Below are 17,719 nucleotides of genomic sequence, written 5' to 3' on the forward strand. Positions count from 1 at the left end.
GTTATCAGGAAGATCACCGATGGATTGGAGTTTCCTCAGGAAGTCAATGGTGTCTCGAAGGTAGCTGGGAGTGCTGGTAGCGTAGGGCCTGAGGAGGGAGTCTACATAGCCAGACAATCCTGCTGTCAGGGTGCCAATGCCTGAGATGATGGGGCTATTACCAGCAGGACAGTGGGGTGGGAGGAGGTATTGTTTCATATTCTCTGTGTGTATATAAAGTCTGCTGCAGTTTCCACGGTATGCGTCCGATGAAGTGAGCTGTAGCTCACGAAAGCTCATGCTCAAATAAATTGGTTAGTCTCTAAGGTGCCACAATCACTCCCTTCAGTGTCATTAAGACTTACCCATGTTTGCCCTTAGCTCGGACCCACTCCTGGGAGGGGCTCATTTAGCATGAGCCCGGGTAGCCTTGTGTAACGCACCGGGGATCGTTGACACGGTAGCACGTTCCCACCACACACAAGCACCAAAAGCTGGATCTCTGCTGTGAGTCCTCAGTGTGTTCCACAAGGAGCAGGACACTGAAAGGTTTCAAATCTAAACCATCCATGAAAAATAAAGCTGAAGACTATGACTTGCTACTTGCATGCAAATAACTGCCAATGCAGAAGTCCAGAACTATCATTTTAAAGTAAACTGTCATTACATTTGCAATGCATGTTCCAGCCCTTGCAGGCCTGGGATCCCACCGTTACCCTAAAGATGAAGTCTGGATGACACTTCTCCCCCTTGCCTGCTTTCAGAGTGATTTATGCCTCCAGTCAGGGTGTGTTTTGTTGTCTCAGCAATCTCCATTGCTCCATTGCAGCAAGAACTAGGAGTCCATTTTTTAAAAAAAAAATCCTCTTGTCTCATTTCAGTAATTTACTATGCTGTTATTTTGTATTTTTCATAATTGATTAGAACGTGTAATTTCATTTTTAAATACATAGACCTAATAGCTCACGTAATGAAACTCTAACATCCCTGAAGATGGGCCATTAACGAAACAGCAGTTTTATGATTCTCTGCCAATAGATTGTAATGGTGAATTGCTTATCAAGCTGCCCTGCACTGATTTATGACAAAAACTTGTTTGTGATCTAGAGAGAGCAGCAGTGGGGCCTGGCAGTAAATTAGCATTTCCTGACTGTCATTAAACAATAGGACTCATAACCTGGATTTATGGGGTCTAAAGCTGGGCAGTGGGAAAGGCCAATTAAGCCAGGCCCATGCTCTGGTACCTATGTAGAACAGGCCTATTAATTTATGCAGACTAATTACTTGGGTCTCTTTCTAATGAGAAATTTGGTAGAGCGAATGGGCACTGCACAGACCAGTAGAAATACTGCAAATCCCTGCTGGGGGGTGCTGGCTGGAGCCTATGGTGACCGGCCTGGCGCATGGCAAAGGCAACCCTAGGGGCTGATGGAAGTGCTGACCGTGTCTGTGGGGCTAATATCTGAAGTAAATGGGTCGGTCAAAGAGGGGCTTGTGCAGGTTATGCCAGCCCTTTAGCTGTCCCTGATGCAAAGGGGCCCTGTGGGCACTGCAGCAACCCACGCGGCTGTTTCCTTTTCAGTGTTCGTGAAAGATGCTTGAATGCAACAGTGCAGCAGCCAGGGCCCCACAAGCGGTGGCATGGCAGGTCCCCACACTGCTGCGGCTGTCCCCGGGCCTTAGCCCTCTGGTGCAGGAAGGAGGAGGGGTGTCTGCACTACTGGGGGCCAGTAATTGCTGACGGTGGCGGTCGGCTTTTTGAGCATGCTGGCCACGTGGCTGCAGGCTGCTTGAAGGAGATGCAGTCACCGGGACATGCTTAGTGAAAACCAGATAGATGTGGGCAGCGCTTAGACCCCCCCTCGCCAGGTGCCTGAGAACCCTGCATCAGGGGATTAGAGGGGAGCCTATGGCAGAGATTGCTCAGTTGGTATGCTGTCCCCCATCCACTTATTTGTAAACGGTTAATGGCTGCTGCGTGTCTGGCCCCTCCAAGCTGCAATAATGGCTGCAATGCATGGGGGATCGCAGGAGCGAAAGGCCCAGAGAGCAGTGAATGGAGCTGGCTCAAAGAGGGACTTTTCTCACAGAAATTTGCACCTTTTAATTCTGGGCAGTTCCCCCATCTGCAAAATGTCATGTTTTCACCAACTGGTGTTTCTTCCCCAAAAGCCCCTGCAACCACATGTCTGCATGGGGTGGTGGGGTGGGGTCCGGGTGGGAGCACCCAGCTTGCTATGCTCCGCTTTGCCCAGTTGGGTAGGTAACGGGTCCATATCCGCCAAAACCGACTCAGGATTTGAGCAATTTACGTTTTCTGCAGAATTTTGCAAACAAGATTAAATGTCCCTTCCTGGCCCATCGGTGAGAACGTTCCAGCTGTGCACGAGGGGCAGGCTGGTTTATTGGCAGTAATTCCACGTGACCCTAGTGCTGCTGTCCTGTGGCGGGACTGCTCACAGGAGGACACCCTGGGGCAGAGCCAGGTAGCGGGGCAGGCTCCGGGCAGAAGCTCGGGTGACCATAGGTCCCATGTTCGCAGGAGAGTCCTTTTTCTAAGCCTCGTCCCCGCCTCCCTGACTTTTTTGACCGAAGCAGGCATTGGCCCATTTGCTCTTGCTGACTTGGTCAGCTGACAAGAGCAAACGGGACACGTGCCCACTTTCGTCAAACAAGTGGTGTGTGGAGGAACGTGTGGAGGTGTCCGAGGGTGAGCAGTGAAGCCAGCCCCGTGCAGCAGGGGAGATCAGGCTCGGGTCGGGCTCAAGTGACCTGTGACCCCAGTTTCGCGCAGGGGGCAGGCAGGGCTTGGGTTAGCGGGTCGGGCCGGCCCCGCCCGGGCAGGAGGAGGGCTCTGGCCAGTCCCATGCGGGGCCCCATTTTCCCCTTGGGGGATTTTGGTCCCTCTAGCAGAAGCCTTTTCTAAACCTGAGTTTCCCTGGACTCTTTGCTGAGATGCCCCTTGTGCAAACCCAGTGCCCATGGGTCTGTCCGCGGAGAGCCAAGTTCTACGATGTTCTCAGTGTTCTTAACTCCCATCCATTCAGTGGGAGCTGATGGTGCCTGACCTGTCCCAGGAGCCCTCAGCACCTCCCAGGATCAAGCCCTTAACCCCAACCCTGGGGTGTAGCTCCTAGAAATGCTTTTCTTTCTATCTGCGGGCCATGGCTGTAAGAGTTTGGCTGGGGCTTATCCCCACAAAGAGATCAGTGTGTGGCCCTCTTCCACCGAATAATCGCAGGCAGCATTGCGGCCGTTGCTTTCCCTGTCAGCCTTGATCCCAGTCAGACTGCACAGCACCAGAGCTCATCTATTAAAATGACTCGTGCTCTGGGTCCTTCTCTGCCCTGCTCCGTGGTCTCCCTCCCAGAGGGATGTCACGCCAGGACTGCCTGAGAACCTCCACTGTTCTTCCCCAGCACTTGCAGAATTTCCATGGAGCACATCATTAGGTTTAATTAATCTGTGAGTCTCTTGGAGCTGACCCAGCGGTGGTCCAAATGGCGGTGCTTAGGCCAGCACCGTGCTGCCGAGGAGGATCAGGGGGGCAGAGTAAAGCAGATTCGCTGGGGCCAAAGGGGGAAGCAGGGGGAGAGGGGGGTGCACGTCAGTTGCAGAACTTCACCTTGGTCAGCAATCCAGCCAGGCCGCGTTTGCAAGGGACGTGGCACATTGCACGGCTGAGCTGGGACAACTGTCCCATTCGATTAACTCTTCACGAGCTGAGCGTTGCAGGGGAGGGCACGCTCGCAGCCTCATGAGCTGTTAGTGCCAGCATTAATGCAACCGGCTCCCAGAGCGGCTGGCTCCCCGCATGTCCTGAAATCCGCCAGGCTGTCACTTTCACGGGGGCTGCCGGAGTGTAAATGAATCCGGAGGGCAGCGTCCTGGCTGCCTAATTCTGCCTCGCTACAGCCTTGGAATAGGTTTGCTGTGCTGGAGCCAACGTGCAAGGCTTCCTCAGGAGGGTGGGACCCTCCTTTGCCTGGCTGCCACAATGACCTCGCTGGAGCCCAGGGACCTGGCTCGCCCTGCCCTGCAGCTTGTCCCATCGCCACCGCCTGTGTGAATGCTGCCAGATCAGGTCAGAGCGGTGAGTGCGTGACGCCCAGGGCCAGGGGAGGATGATACAAACAGTGCACGGGGCTTGCAATGGTATCTGGGGAAGCATGGGGCCCATTGGGATTACACTGGTATCGGGGGGGGGGGGATAAGCCCATTAGGGCTGGGGCCAGGGTGGGTGCGAGCAGCACTCTGTGCTGTGCTAACGGGCACCGACGCTTACAGGAGCCTTTGCCCTGGCCAGGCCTGGCGGAGTGCAGGGTTACAGAGTGACCGGCAAAGCCCTGCTCAATCTCCCACAGGCAGGTGTAAGTGAAGGACTCTGGGGGGAACCAAATCCCCTCTCTGTGTCGGGGTTTAATAAGTTAATCATAGAATATTAGGGCTGGAAGAGACCTCATCTAGTCCAACCCCCTGCTCAAAGCAGGCCCAACACCAACTAAATCATCCCAGCCAGGGCTTTGTCAAGCCAGGTCTTAAACCTCTAAGGAAGGAGATTCCACCACCTCCCTAGGTAACCCATTCCAGTGCTTCACCACCCTCCTAGTGAAAAAGTTTTTCCTAATATCCAACCTAAACCTCCCCCACTGCAACTTGAGACCATTACTCCTTGTTCTGTCATCTGCCGCCACTGAGAACAGCCTAGCTCCATCCGCTTTGGAACCCCCCTGCAGGTAGTTGAAAGCAGCTATCAAATCCCCCCTCAGTCTTCTCTTCAGCAACTCTTCAAATAACCCCAGTTCCCTCAGCGTCTCCTCGTAAGTCATGTGCTCCAGCCCCCTGATCATTTTTGTTGCCCTCCGCTGGACTCTCTCTACTTTGTCCACATCCCTTCTGTAGTGGGGGGACCAGAACTGGACACAATACACCAGATGAGGCCTCACCAGTGCCGAATAGAGGGGAATAATCACTTCCCTCGATCTGCTGGCAATGCTCCAGCATTGGCCTTCTTGGCAACAAGGGCCTGCCACATCAGTTACGAAAGTAAAAAACTTGCTTGAGCCCCAGCACCTCTCTCATTACAAATTAAGCTCTGAACCATCCCCACCCATTCCCCAGATCTGTCTCCTCCCCATTACCACCTAGGGCATTTCAGTCAGGGTGGAGTTCATGAGTTGTTATGCCTATTGCTGGGAGCCGGAGTCCCTCCCTCAGACCCTAGTGTTCCTGCAGCAGATGCAGTCCCCGTAATTAGTGTTGTGTGCTGTGAACCCGGCAGCAAGGTGATGGGATGGGATGGATCTCAGCTGGGGGACCAGGCGTGGGGGGATGACTGACAGCATGACAGACAGACACAGCTATTGAATCCAGCTAGTTAAGCTTCCCTGAGCGGTAGCAGTTCTTGAGTACATGCAAACTGCGCTTTTAAAATGCTGGCTCCGGGCATGTCCCTGTCTCTGCAGCCTTCACCTGGACTTGCCACCCCGTGACCAGCTCTTCTGGCGCTGTGGGTGCGGCTGCCCCGTCCCCGAGGAGCAGTCCCCAGGGTCAGTTAAAGCTCTGTCCCCTGAGCCGATAGCAGGGTCCAGGGGCCGTAGGTCTGTTCCCAGCCGCGTAAACCTGGACACGTCGCTTCACGTCCGGGTCCCCTTTGCTTGGCTTCTCTATTTACATTTTAATCACTTGGGGGCCATGGTGTGACGAAGTGGGACTGTTCTTAATGTTTCCTCTGAATAGTGTGGGGGTGCCTCAGTTTCCCCCAGGCAGTTCTTAAGTATCTAGGGGGTGGAGTAAGGGTGTATGATCATTGCAGAGCCCTAGAGGGCATGTGTGTGCAGGAGTCTGGACACAGAGAATGGCCGACACCCTGTTTCCTGGCAACTGATGGCCTGGGCCCTTCCCCCCTGCAAGGTGAGAGCTGAAGGGTTGGAGAACAAAGGAATCAGGTGACCACCTGGCCCGGGAAAGGAACAAAGCCCAGAGGAGGAGGGGCTGGAGGGAGTTTCAGTTTGGGGCTGGCTGGGACATGGAGTGAAGTGCAGACGTGGTTGTCTGGCTCACTACCCCCCAAAATGGACCCAGCTGAGGGGTCCCGTTCTCTGCACCTGCAAGCTCTGTGTTAGACCATGTTCCTGTCGTCTAATAAACCTTCTGTTTTACTGGCTGGCTGAGAGTCACGTCTGACTGCGAAGTTGGGGTGCAGGACCCTCTGGCTTCCCCAGGAGCCCCGCCTGAGCGGACTCGCTGTGGGAAGCGCACGGAGGGGCAGAGGATGCTGAATGCTCCGAGGTCAGACCCAGGAAGGTGGAAGCTGTGTGAGCTGTGTGTCCTGAAGACAGGCTGCTCACAGAAAGGCGACTGCCCCAGAGTCCTGACTGGCTTCATGGGGAGCAGTTCCAGAGCATCGCCCAGGGACTCCGTGACAACTGGTGGCAGCGGTGGGATGTACTGCACCCCGTGGATGGCGCTTCCTGCAGTAAGTGACTGGGGAGCAGTAACACGAAGGGGGATTGCCGAGGACTAGGCCTGCTGAAGGCTCAGAGAGGAGCGGTTTCGGGGGGCGGTTAACCCCTGGGAGTGTGTGACCAGCGAGAAGGACTGTGCAGTAGCAGGGTTCCCCTGGGGATTGCAGCAAGCAGTCCAAGGGGCGGAGGAGTCTGCAGCTCGACCCTGGCAAAGAGGTGGTGACCTCGAGAAGGGCTGGCACACTAGGGGTTCTCCCTGGAAACCGTGGGGAGCTGAGAACACACGGGCCTGTGAGTCCACAACAACTTGGGAGGAGCGGAGTGATGGCCTGTCACCGTCTCCTTAAGAAGGACATTGTAACCCTGTGCAAAAAGAGAGGGTTGAGCGTTGGAAAGTGCACCAAAGCAGAGTTAATCGTGCAGCTGGAGGAGGATGACCGCTCTAAGGAACAGATTCCTGACCCCAACTGGGGCTATAGCAGGATCTGGGAGCAGCTGAAGCGGGAGCCAGGCATCGCCAAGACTCCTGTCCCCGACCAGACGAGGGTCTTCACGATCGGGTTCCCCATCGGGGGATCGAGACGGACGGGATTGGAGCTGAGTCTGAGAGAGCAAGAGGACTGTGGGAGACAGCGAGAGCCCGAGAAAGAGCTGCAGAAGCAGCAGCAGCATGAACTGGCGGTGGGGGAGCGGAGAGGCCTAGGGGACCCCTCAGGGGTGAGTGGGGATAGACCCCGGGGGGCCAGTTCCGCAGGGAACCTCGAGACTAAATTGCTGCCCCTGGTTAAGGGGGGGGGTTTGGATGCCCACCTCACTGCCTTTGAGCAGGCTGGCGATTTGAACCAAGGGGACCCTGCGGAAAAGCCCCGGTGTCTAGCTCCCTTGCTGGGTCCCAAGGCCTTAGACTCCGTCAGCCAGATGGTTGGGGATGTGGACAGGCTCCCACTCCTGACCCCAACCTATATGTCTGTGTGGAGTTTCCTGGGGCCAGGCCCCCCGGACCTCCAGTGGGAGCAGAAGGTGATGGTCAATGGGGAGACATTCTTGGGGTGGCCAAAGGGCATGGGCTGCATAAACCTTCCCACATGCGGCCTGCAAGTGCTATCGACCACCCCTGACCTAAGGGAGGGCGTGAAACTGGAAGGGCCTGGTGTAACTCCTACCAAGGAATGGGAGAGATGCTGGGGCATCCATGGGAATGTTGGTGGCTTCGAACTTCCCCAGGTCACCGGCTAAAGTGACCCCGCTCAGTTCGATCTCGAAGGGGGGAGAGATGTGACGAAGTGGGACTGTTCTTAATGTTTCCTCTGAATAGTGTGGGGGTGCCTCAGTTTCCCCCAGGCAGTTCTTAAGTATCTAGGGGGTGGAGTAAGGGTGTATGATCATTGCAGAGCCCTAGAGGGCATGTGTGTGCAGGAGTCTGGACACAGAGAATGGCCGACACCCTGTTTCCTGGCAACTGATGGCCTGGGCCCTTCCCCCCCTGCAAGGTGAGAGCTGAAGGGTTGGAGAACAAAGGAATCAGGTGACCACCTGGCCCGGGAAAGGAACAAAGCCCAGAGGAGGAGGGGCTGGAGGGAGTTTCAGTTTGGGGCTGGCTGGGACATGGAGTGAAGTGCAGACGTGGTTGTCTGGCTCACTACCCCCCAAAATGGACCCAGCTGAGGGGTCCCGTTCTCTGCACCTGCAAGCTCTGTGTTAGACCATGTTCCTGTCGTCTAATAAACCTTCTGTTTTACTGGCTGGCTGAGAGTCACGTCTGACTGCGAAGTTGGGGTGCAGGACCCTCTGGCTTCCCCAGGAGCCCCGCCTGAGCGGACTCGCTGGGGGGAAGCGCACGGAGGGGCAGAGGATGCTGAATGCTCCGAGGTCAGACCCAGGAAGGTGGAAGCTGTGTGAGCTGTGTGTCCTGAAGACAGGCTGCTCACAGAAAGGCGACTGCCCCAGAGTCCTGACTGGCTTCATGGGGAGCAGTTCCAGAGCATCGCCCAGGGACTCCGTGACACATGGTCTGTCTCTTGGGCTGTGGCTATGCAGCCCCCTGCCCAGGGGGGCCCTGACCGCGGCTGGGTGGCCTAAGGGCTATTGCAAAATAAATTGTAATAGAGAGTGAAAGTTAGCGGTGATGGGGGCCAAAGCTGCCCCAGTACTTGGTCTCCTCGAGGCCAGGGCCCCAGTGCGGGCAGGGAAGGGGAACTGTGCTGTGCCTCACTCTAGTTCCGTCCGGAATTGCCATGGGCTCCGGGCAGGGCCCGGGCCAGCAGGTTCCGTTACACGGCCGGACTCTGGTTTAAACAAGCCCCTCCTGGAGGCACATTTCCCAGGTCCCCAGAGCAGCATCCGCCCCAGGCAGCTCCCTGAGTGGCCGTGCTCCTTTGTGTGGGGCCGCCGCACAGCGCAAGTCAAAGCTGCTCGCTGAGGAAAGTCCCCCGCTCACCCCAAAGTGGGAAACGTAGCAGCTGCTTTTGAGCACGAAACATACTTTCCAGACCGTAACCGCGAGCCTGCCATTGTGCGGAGACCCTGGGATAACAGAAGTGTATCTGCTGAGCTGGTCTGTCCTTTCCCAAAACCCACGCTCCCTGAAGAGCTGCAGCAGGAGACCCAGGTCCCAGCTCCTGTGCTGGGGACCCTCAGCCTTCTGTCGGAAGGGGCCGTGCACACACTCCTCGGGGTGCAGCAGGAGCCAGACTGGGTACGTCTACACTGGGATAAGAGACCCGCTGGCCTGGGACAGCTGACTTGGGCTTCCAGGGCTTGGCTGCAGGGCTACAAATTGCTGTGTAGACATTGAGCTTGGGCTGGAGCATGGGCTGTGGGACCGCCCCCTCCTAGTGGGGGGCAGCCATGGGTCTGTACTGCAGTGTAGACATACCCAGTAAAGCTGAGGGAGTTACACATGCGTGTGTCGCGGGAGAAGGGGCCATGGTGAGCTCTGACTTCCTGCTCTGAAGCAGAGGAAGGGGCATGGGCATTGCCTGAGGGCACAAGGCAGCTGAAATTAAATCTCTCCTTTACCCAGCAAGCCGGTTCCTGGCTTCACAGAGAAAGTGGGAGCTGGGGCCCAATGCAGAAGTCAGCATCAGCTTGCAGCAGGGAAAATGTGGGGTGTGAGAGGAGCAAGGAATGCCCCTCTCGGCTCAGGCATCCTCCCCGGGTCACGACCTGAAGAGTGCCAGACAGGCACGGGAATCGTGCAGGGGGACGGGGGTGAGGCCAGGGCATTACAGGCAGGGGCAGCTGAGCACCAGGCTGAAGGGCTCTGGTGCTGTGGGTCACACGTGCTACAGAAAAGGCTCAGCACCGGGCCAGGCACCACAGCCCGCGGGACGCGCACAAAGCATCTCCAGCAGTGCGGCTCCCTGGAGCCGGCCCGTCTGGAAACAACCCGAATGACACGGAGGTGGGAGAGAATGGGCTGCCCTAAAGAACTGCCTGGGGCAGGGTTATTGCCAGAGTCCGTAGTGCCTTGCTGCCCTGCTGGGTTCCTAGGAGCGGCCCCTTGGGGCCAGGCCCTGCCCCTTCTCGCTAGGCACCTACCACGGGCACAGCTGGCCCGTGCTGGCCCAAGGACGGAGGGGGATGCAGTAGCTGCTGGGCTGGATCTAGGCAGCACTGATCTGGCCAATAGAGCTGGGCTGGGGGGGCCCTGAGAGTTAGCACGGTGTTCCCGGGCTGCACTGCTGGCTAGCAGCTGTGCAGCCCCCAGCTCAGTGGCTGGGTTGTGGCTCCTGCCATGGTCTCAGACCCTTCGAGGCCGCTTGGTGTGTCTTTGGCACTGTGCTCCACAGAAGGGCAGGCTGCGGGCCAGAGCGCTCGTTAATGCCATCAAGGCGCAGTGAACCCATGCAATGGCAATCATTCCAGATGGCGCCAGCTGCAATTTGTTTTGCAAATGCCAAAGGTGCTGTAGTAACAAAGGGGGAAAGCTTGTGGAGCCAGGCTTGTGGTGAGTGGCATGGGGTCTGCGAGCAGAATGGCTCGCGGGCGCCTGGCACGCTGTGCTGGGCTCGGTTCAAGCTGCTTTATTTTAAACCTGCAAAGCAATTTACTGCTTGAAGGTGAAGGAAGAGCGGCCCGGGCTCAAGTCCACAGCGCAGGCTTCCTTCTGCAGCGCTGCCCATGCCCCTCGGGCCTGACCTGCAGCCCCCTCCTGCTGCCGCTCTGCATGCCCCATGGCTCTGCCAGGGCCCCGTGCTGCAGGCCAAGTGAGGAAGCGGGGGCATGTGGGTCCGGCACGGCAGGCCGGGTTCTGGTCTTGTTGCGAGGGCCTAATCCTGCTCCACTGCCCTGAGTCCATGCGCGGGGCGCAGAGGAGCTACCGGTATCCGCCACCTGGGCAGCCCACCCCAGTGCCGCCTGGTGCTGCTCCGGCACGGAGGCAGCGTTGTGAGCGCTTGTGATTTTATCGCTAGTCCAAGGCCATGGGGTAAAGCCCTGGGGCCTGGAGTCCCGTGCCTGGGAGGTGCGCGGCTTTCAGCAGAGGAAGATTTCTAGCCCTCGTGGTTCTGGAGAAGGCTGGAAAACGTGACCAGAGCAGACAAAGGGACGGTGGCTTTAAATGGTCTGATTTTCAAGCCAGGCTCCAGATTTTGGGGGGCTTGACTCCATGTTAGAGCCCTTGGGGCTGGCGCTGGGCAGAGGTCTGAGCGAGGGCCCCCAGTGCCACAGAAGGGCTAGGTGCCAGCCCTCTTCCTTGCCTAGCCCCTGCCCGGTCACACGCAGCACGGGCAGCTCCGCTCCGTCTCCTCCTGAGTGCCTGTTCTCCAGGGGCTGCCAGGGCAGCCTGGGGGTGAGAGAGCCCATTGGGAGGATGGAGAGCAATTGGCATCAGTACTGCATGCTGGGTTTTAAGCCATGTGACTTTAAACCAAGCCCCGTCCCCCAGTGGTTTTAATTCTGCACCATCCTTTCCCTGCAGCCCGGCTTGGGTGCCGGCTCAGGTGGGTGTTGCTGGCAGAGCCTCTCGGAGGAGCGGGCCACACGTCCACACAGAGGAGAAGCAGGCAGGCTGCCTGCTTGCAGTGCATGGCCTAGGTGCGTCCAGCGCCTTTAGCAATGACAGCTTCCTGCCTGGCGCCATGGCTCCTGCCTGCCAGTGGGATGCATGTAGTGGGTGGACGCTGGGCTAGGACTGAACCTGATACGCTGTAGGGGTTTTGGAAAAGCTTTTCCAGCCCCAGGGCCTGGGCCTGGATGAGCCAGACCTCAGTGCACAGCCAGGGGGTTATGGAGACAAGCATCCTAGGCACTGACAAAGTTACTGGCTGCACCGGTGGCCTGGAGCCCATGAGGTTACCAGTCCCTGTCTCCATTGTTCTGCCATGCTATGGTTCCTGCTGGTCTGGGAGGCCCTCATGGGGACCGGCCCTAGCTGACGCATCTGTGCTTAGAGGAGCAGCCCAGGCTGGTGGCTGAGGGGGCAGGCTCAGCTGGCCCCATCCCGCCGGCCCAGTGATGCTCAGTGGGGTACTCGCCCCGTCTGCGTATGTCCATGGCCCTCCTCCTGCTAGTCTCCAACCCTCCCGGCCCCTGGTGCAGCCCAGCAGTGCAGTTGTGGCCCCAAGTTGTGAACAGTGCTACGGCACATCCAGATACCCAGCACATGCCCCTCTCCTTAGAGCTGTCGTTGAGCTTGAGCCCCGGACTTTCCCCACCACTAACAGCTCACGTCTGGGGCCTGCCCAGGTTCTCAGGGTCTGTTTAACGATCTCAGTTGCATGCCCGTCTCGGGCGGCTGGCTGCTTGGAGGCAGGGCCAGTGACACTAGGACAAATACCATCATGACTATTTCAAGGGCAGATGGGGCCCTGTAGCAGCAAGCCACCGCTGAGGTCTCACTGGGAAGCTCTGCGTCTCTCACAGCCCCAGGCCTCTGCGACAATCTCCCCATGCTATGGGCTATAAGGGACTGAAAGGACCTTCGAGGAGTCGTGTGACTGAGCCAAGCCCCAATAAATCCAGGAACCCCCGGACCCCCTGATTGTTCAGCAGGGCGATTGACTTTAGCAGACAGCAAGACCTTGCCCTGGTGGTAATCCTCAGCAAGGGGGCGATCTCCCCGTCACGCCCCTGGGGACTCTGCTGGTGGTTGCGAGGGGCTGGTTCTGCAGCAGAGAGATTGTCAGCAGAGATACTGTCCCTGAGAGGTTTCAGAGGAGCAGCTGTGTTAGTCTGTATTCTCAAAAAGAAAAGGAGGACTTGTGGCACCTTAGAGACTAACAAATGTATTTGAGCATAAGCTTTCCTGAGCTACAGCTCACTTCATCGGATGCATTCAGTGGAAAATACAGTGGGGGGATGTATATACATAGAGAACATGAAACAATGGGTGTTACCATACACACTGTAACAAGAGTGATCACTTAAGGTAAGCTATTACCAGCAGGAGAGCAGGGGGAGGGGGGGACCTTTTGTAGCGATAATCAAAGTGGGCCATTTCCAGCAGTTGACAAGAACGTCTGAGGAACAGTGGGGGGTGGGTGGGGGAATTAAACCTGGGAAAATAGTTTTACTTTGTGTAATGGCCCATCCACTCCCAGTCTCTATTCAAGCCAAAGTTAATGGTATCCAGTTTGCAAATTCATTCCAATTCAGCAGTCTCTCGTTGGAGTTGGTTTTGAAGTTTTTTTGTTGAAGAATTGCCACTTTTAGGTCTGTAATCGAGTGACCAGAGAGATTGAAGTGTTCTCCCACTGGTTTTTGAATGTTATAATTCTTGACGTCTGATTTGTGTCCATTTATTCTTTTACATAGAGACTGTCTGGCTTGTGGTGCCCAGACCAGTGGCAGAACGGCGTGACCGTCTCCCACTGTGTTTGTTTTCTGCACCCCGGCCCAGCCTCTGTTTGCGGCTGGAGCTGGTGTGAGTGTGAAGGGCTCGGAGACGCCCTCGCACATTGCTGCTGGCACCTCAGCCAGCTTGTCTGGCTCAGGAGCAGAGCAGATGCTCACTCTGCAGCATGGCTCTGGCCTGGGTCTGTCTCCATGAGCCGCTCAGAGGGAGCAGCCCCGGGTGCGTGAATATCCCACCTCATCGTCGGTGTCTGAAGCCTACACTGTCTGAACAGCGACATGTCCTAGCTGAGGGGGTGGGGAGGGAGCAGGTGTGGCCAGCTCCTGTGTATTCAAAACTCAGGGCTTTCCTTGTCAGGGTGCATAAGCTTCCCTGTTGCAGTCTGCCAGAGCGGGATAATTGCCTGTAATGTGGAAAGCCATCTTCTCCTCAACGCCTCTGTGCAACCTTAGCCAGAACGCCGTGCTACTGACCCGCCCCGGGCGAAGCGGCAGGTTACCATTTCAGGGGTTAGTTCTCAGGCAGCAACACAACCTTGTGCTGTGGGCTGGGCAGGTTTTGCCGTGGCTGCATCAGTGCCTGGGTGGGAGCCCTCCCAGGGACACCGACACGCCGGTGCAGCAGGAAATGATGTGGGTGAGTCAGTAGGTCACATTACTGCTGACGCCGATACCCCGCTTTGGTACTAGGGGCCCTGCCGTGCCGGAGGTGCGCTGCTGAGCTGTAGGTCTGAGGGCCTGGTCATTTGAAGGTCCCTTCAGACTTTTCACAGGAGTAGGGGTGATAACCCAAGTCCTGGCCAATTCCACTGGGCCTCTCTCAATCCCTCCAGAAGTTTCAATCGGGCACCGTCTTGTTTTCAGTCCCTGCACTAGCCTGGCTAGTGTCCCTGTGGCCCACCTCCATGGTGGGGACTTTGAGCTGGGCTCTCTCTATTTCTGAGACAGATGTTCTAAATGTCCGGCTGTCTGTCTGAACTCAAGTCCTTTTCCACCTTACAAAGCCCAAGTGCACACAACAGGGAGGCTGGGAATGGCTGAAACTTTATGAATGTGGGATTAACATTCTTGGATGGTTGGAAGAAAAACCTGGGTGGGTTTTTCATTGAGCCCAAGAGCTGGGAAGCCTTAGAAGATCAATAATCCATCTCCCTGGGGCCAAAGCAATCCCGAGAGTGCCTTCCCTGGGGCTTTGTCCTGTCAGTGAGATGACTTAAGCAATGGCGGTTTCACTCCTTCGGTCAGGTGAGGAAGGGTGCCTGAACTCTTGGGTGCTTCTCTGAACCTGCCAGACTGTGGCAGTTGTCCCATCAGTAGCTACAGTGCAGGGAAAGTTTCCCGTGTCCCTCATCTGGCATTGCATGCTACAGCTGACTGTTGGGGGCTCCTGTCTTCTCCTGGCCTCTCAGTGGCGTGGTCCCATCTGGATGGGAATGAGTCTCTTGTCTGGTGCGTGTTAGTCTGACTATTAGGGAGCTAAACCCCTATCGGTGCCCTTCCAGGCAGTCCCCAGCTGCCTGGGCTCTGAGAATGGGGCTCCTGGGCTGTGTTTGCAAGCGCCTCGTGTGGGTCCCAGCTCCTGTCCTCACCTGTGCGCTTCTTTGCTTACAGAAGCTTGATGCCCAGGACGCTCAGCAGCCAGATCACAATGGAAAAGACACCCAGCTACTTTGTCACCAAGGAGGCCCCACGGCGGATCTTCAACATGTCCAGAGACACCAAGCTGATCGTGGTGGTGCGGAACCCGGTCACCAGGGCCATCTCGGACTACACGCAGACGCTCTCCAAGAAACCCGACATCCCCACCTTCGAAGGGCTGTCGTTCCAGAACCGCAGCCTGGGGCTGGTGGACACCTCGTGGAACGCCATCCGCATCGGGATGTACGTGGTGCACCTGGACAGCTGGCTCCAGTACTTCCCCCTCTCCCAGATCCACTTTGTCAGTGGGGAAAGGCTGATCACAGACCCGGCTGGGGAGATGGGCAAAGTGCAGGACTTCCTGGGCATCAAGCGGGTGATCACGGACAAGCACTTCTACTTCAACAAGACAAAAGGGTTTCCTTGCCTGAAGAAAACAGAGAGCAGCAGTTTACCACGCTGTCTGGGCAAGTCCAAAGGGAGAACTCATGTGCAGATAGACCCTGAGGTGATAGAGCAGCTCCGGGACTTTTATAGACCATATAATATTAAATTCTATGAAACCGTCGGGCAGGACTTCAGGTGGGAATAAATGTCGAGGCCCAGAGTGGTGGTGAGGTGAGCTTGCCGCAGTCTTCCATGAGGGTGGTAAACTGGGGGCCAACGTGCGAGCCACCCCCTCCGTCGGCCATCTTGTCCCTTCTCGCGGGTGCTGGTGAGAGCGGCTTTCCAGACCCTGTGGGAGGCCAGGTCTTTCCAGGCCAAAGGCCAAGGAGGATGTGGAGTTATGTCCCCAGCCCAACATGTGCCAGGCAGAGACCGCTGGACACAGCCAAGCCCTCACCAGCTTCTGTCAACAGCTGGGGGGCTTGTTTTGCATTTGGTTTTTATACTGTGATCGGGCACTCCCTGAGCAGCCAGAAAAGGGCCCCAGGGGCTGTGTGGAGGCCACAGGCCATCTGATTTTTAATAATGGCTGGTCGATACACACTGCTGCCCATGCGCAAACTGGCTCAAGCGTCTACCTGGCATGTACCTTGTGCATGTTCCGAAAATAACCACCAATTGGAGCATTCCCTGGCTAAAGCTTCCCAGGCTCTGGGTGGGTCAGCCTCTCGCCTCCTCATCCAGTTCACCAGGACTAGGATGAATGTCCCACGCCCGCAGGGGCTGGGGCCTACATGGGGCTCTATGACCCATAGGAAGCCATGCATCTCAGGCTGGGGTGGGCCTCTCCATTTTGCCTTTTGTCACCTGAGCGAAGTATGTACCCATGAAGATGGTGATGTGTATGCTTGAAAAAAAATGTTTCCAAACACATTGTGATGATACTTTGTCCTGTGAATAAAGCACAGATTTCTGCTGGTACGGGTACTCTAGGGCCACTAGTTTTCTTGTTCAGCATGTGACTCCCTGTGAAATAAAGATGAAGAGAACTGGTCCTTATTAAAGTACTTTTCTTAGGAATGGTCTTTCCACAGCGGGTTTGGCCCTGCACCCAGCACAGGGTCTGTGTTCAAACGCCCTCAGACACTATGCAAAACCACCAAAGCATCAGGCGCCGGCCGGATTCCGCAGTGACGGGGGCCAGAGAAGGAACGTGCAAGCGAGAGAAAACCAGGCCATATGGACCAGTGCTCTCAGAGCACATAGGAGGGGACAGATCCCAACCATCCCACCCAGGGTGGATTGAGACGTGACACACATGGGATGGGCTGACACAGCCTATGGACACCAGGGTGAGCAGTCCCCAGGTACCCCGAGGTGGCGGGGAGTCAGAGGAAAGTCAGCATTTTCAGGCTTTAAAGGTGACAGGTTTCCATGGCCAGGGGATATTGCTGGAGCTGCCGTTTTCCACACTGGTGAGGCACCGATTGAGCCCGACTGATAACAGATATAAAACTCTCCTGTCGTCGGGCCCGGACCCTCTCTTTGCCTGGCCCGCTCTTAGCATCACGGATGGGCTCTGCGGGCGCACCCAGCACATTTATGAGCCTGGTCCCTCGCTCTTGTTTGGGGGTTTTGTGGGGAACTTGGCTGATGCAGAAATCTGCATGTTCAAGGCTCTTGTGTGGCTCTGGCAGAGGAGATTATTGCTGGCCTGGGGTGGCCGTATTTCCCAAAAGGGAACCCGGGACATTGCCTGGGGCTATCCCAAGGCCCCCTTACTTTGGCCTCCGCAGTCAGGAGAGTGACCCAAGCGCCAGGCAGAGCTGAGTCTCATGCAAGCAGCCCCATAGGGCGCATGGCAGCACCGGGCAGCCGCTCCCAGCCCAGCGCCTCACCCAGGCCTTCCTTGTACTTCGGGGGGCAAGTTGCTCCTTGAGTGGGACAAGCCATGACTAGCCCCAGCAGCTCCTGTTTGCCAGAGGGTTTCCATGTGCTGGGAGGGAAAGGCCTGTCTGAGGGGAGGCTCCCAAACCCCAAAGGCCCCAGCTGAGGCGTGGCCAGAGGTGACTGTTTGTCGGGCCTGGCAAGGCTCATGGTGCTGTGTGGCGGGGCGCCCAGCACTGGACGAGCAGGGGGCGTTGGGTGGGGACTGAGGCTCAGCAGAAGGGCCAAGGGGGAGCTGGGAGAGCAGGGAGCCATGGGTCAGGATTGAGGGGCACCAGCAGAGCTGGCTGGGGGCGGGGGGGGAGATGGGGTAGTGCCCAGGCCTGGCATAGCAGGGGGCGGCTAAGGGTCGGGGTCGAGGTGCATTGGCAGAGCTGTGGGGGTTGCATAGCACACACCTGCCTCACACTTAGCCCTACCGAGCTCCATTCAGCCCCCCCCGTTCCTGGTTTCCTACGGCACCCAGCTGAACGTGACGCGCCTCCAGAGCCTGGCGCGGGAATAGC

At 56.9% G+C, this 17,719-nt stretch overlaps 1 protein-coding gene across 1 annotated transcript in view; it reads left to right on the forward strand.

Annotated features, from left to right (window-relative positions):
* Positions 1 to 16,330, forward strand: part of HS3ST2 (heparan sulfate-glucosamine 3-sulfotransferase 2) — a 51,058-nt gene extending 34,728 nt beyond the window's left edge. The window contains exon 2 of the mRNA XM_048867381.2: positions 14,853 to 16,330. Coding sequence (XP_048723338.1) covers positions 14,853 to 15,471 — 619 coding nt within the window. The 3' untranslated portion in view covers positions 15,472 to 16,330. The remainder of the gene's footprint in view (positions 1 to 14,852) is intronic.
* Positions 16,331 to 17,719: the final 1,389 nt, after the last annotated feature.

Source organism: Caretta caretta, chromosome 10 (assembly GCF_965140235.1).
Source record: "Caretta caretta isolate rCarCar2 chromosome 10, rCarCar1.hap1, whole genome shotgun sequence".
In the NCBI taxonomy this organism is placed as follows: Eukaryota; Metazoa; Chordata; order Testudines; family Cheloniidae; genus Caretta; species Caretta caretta.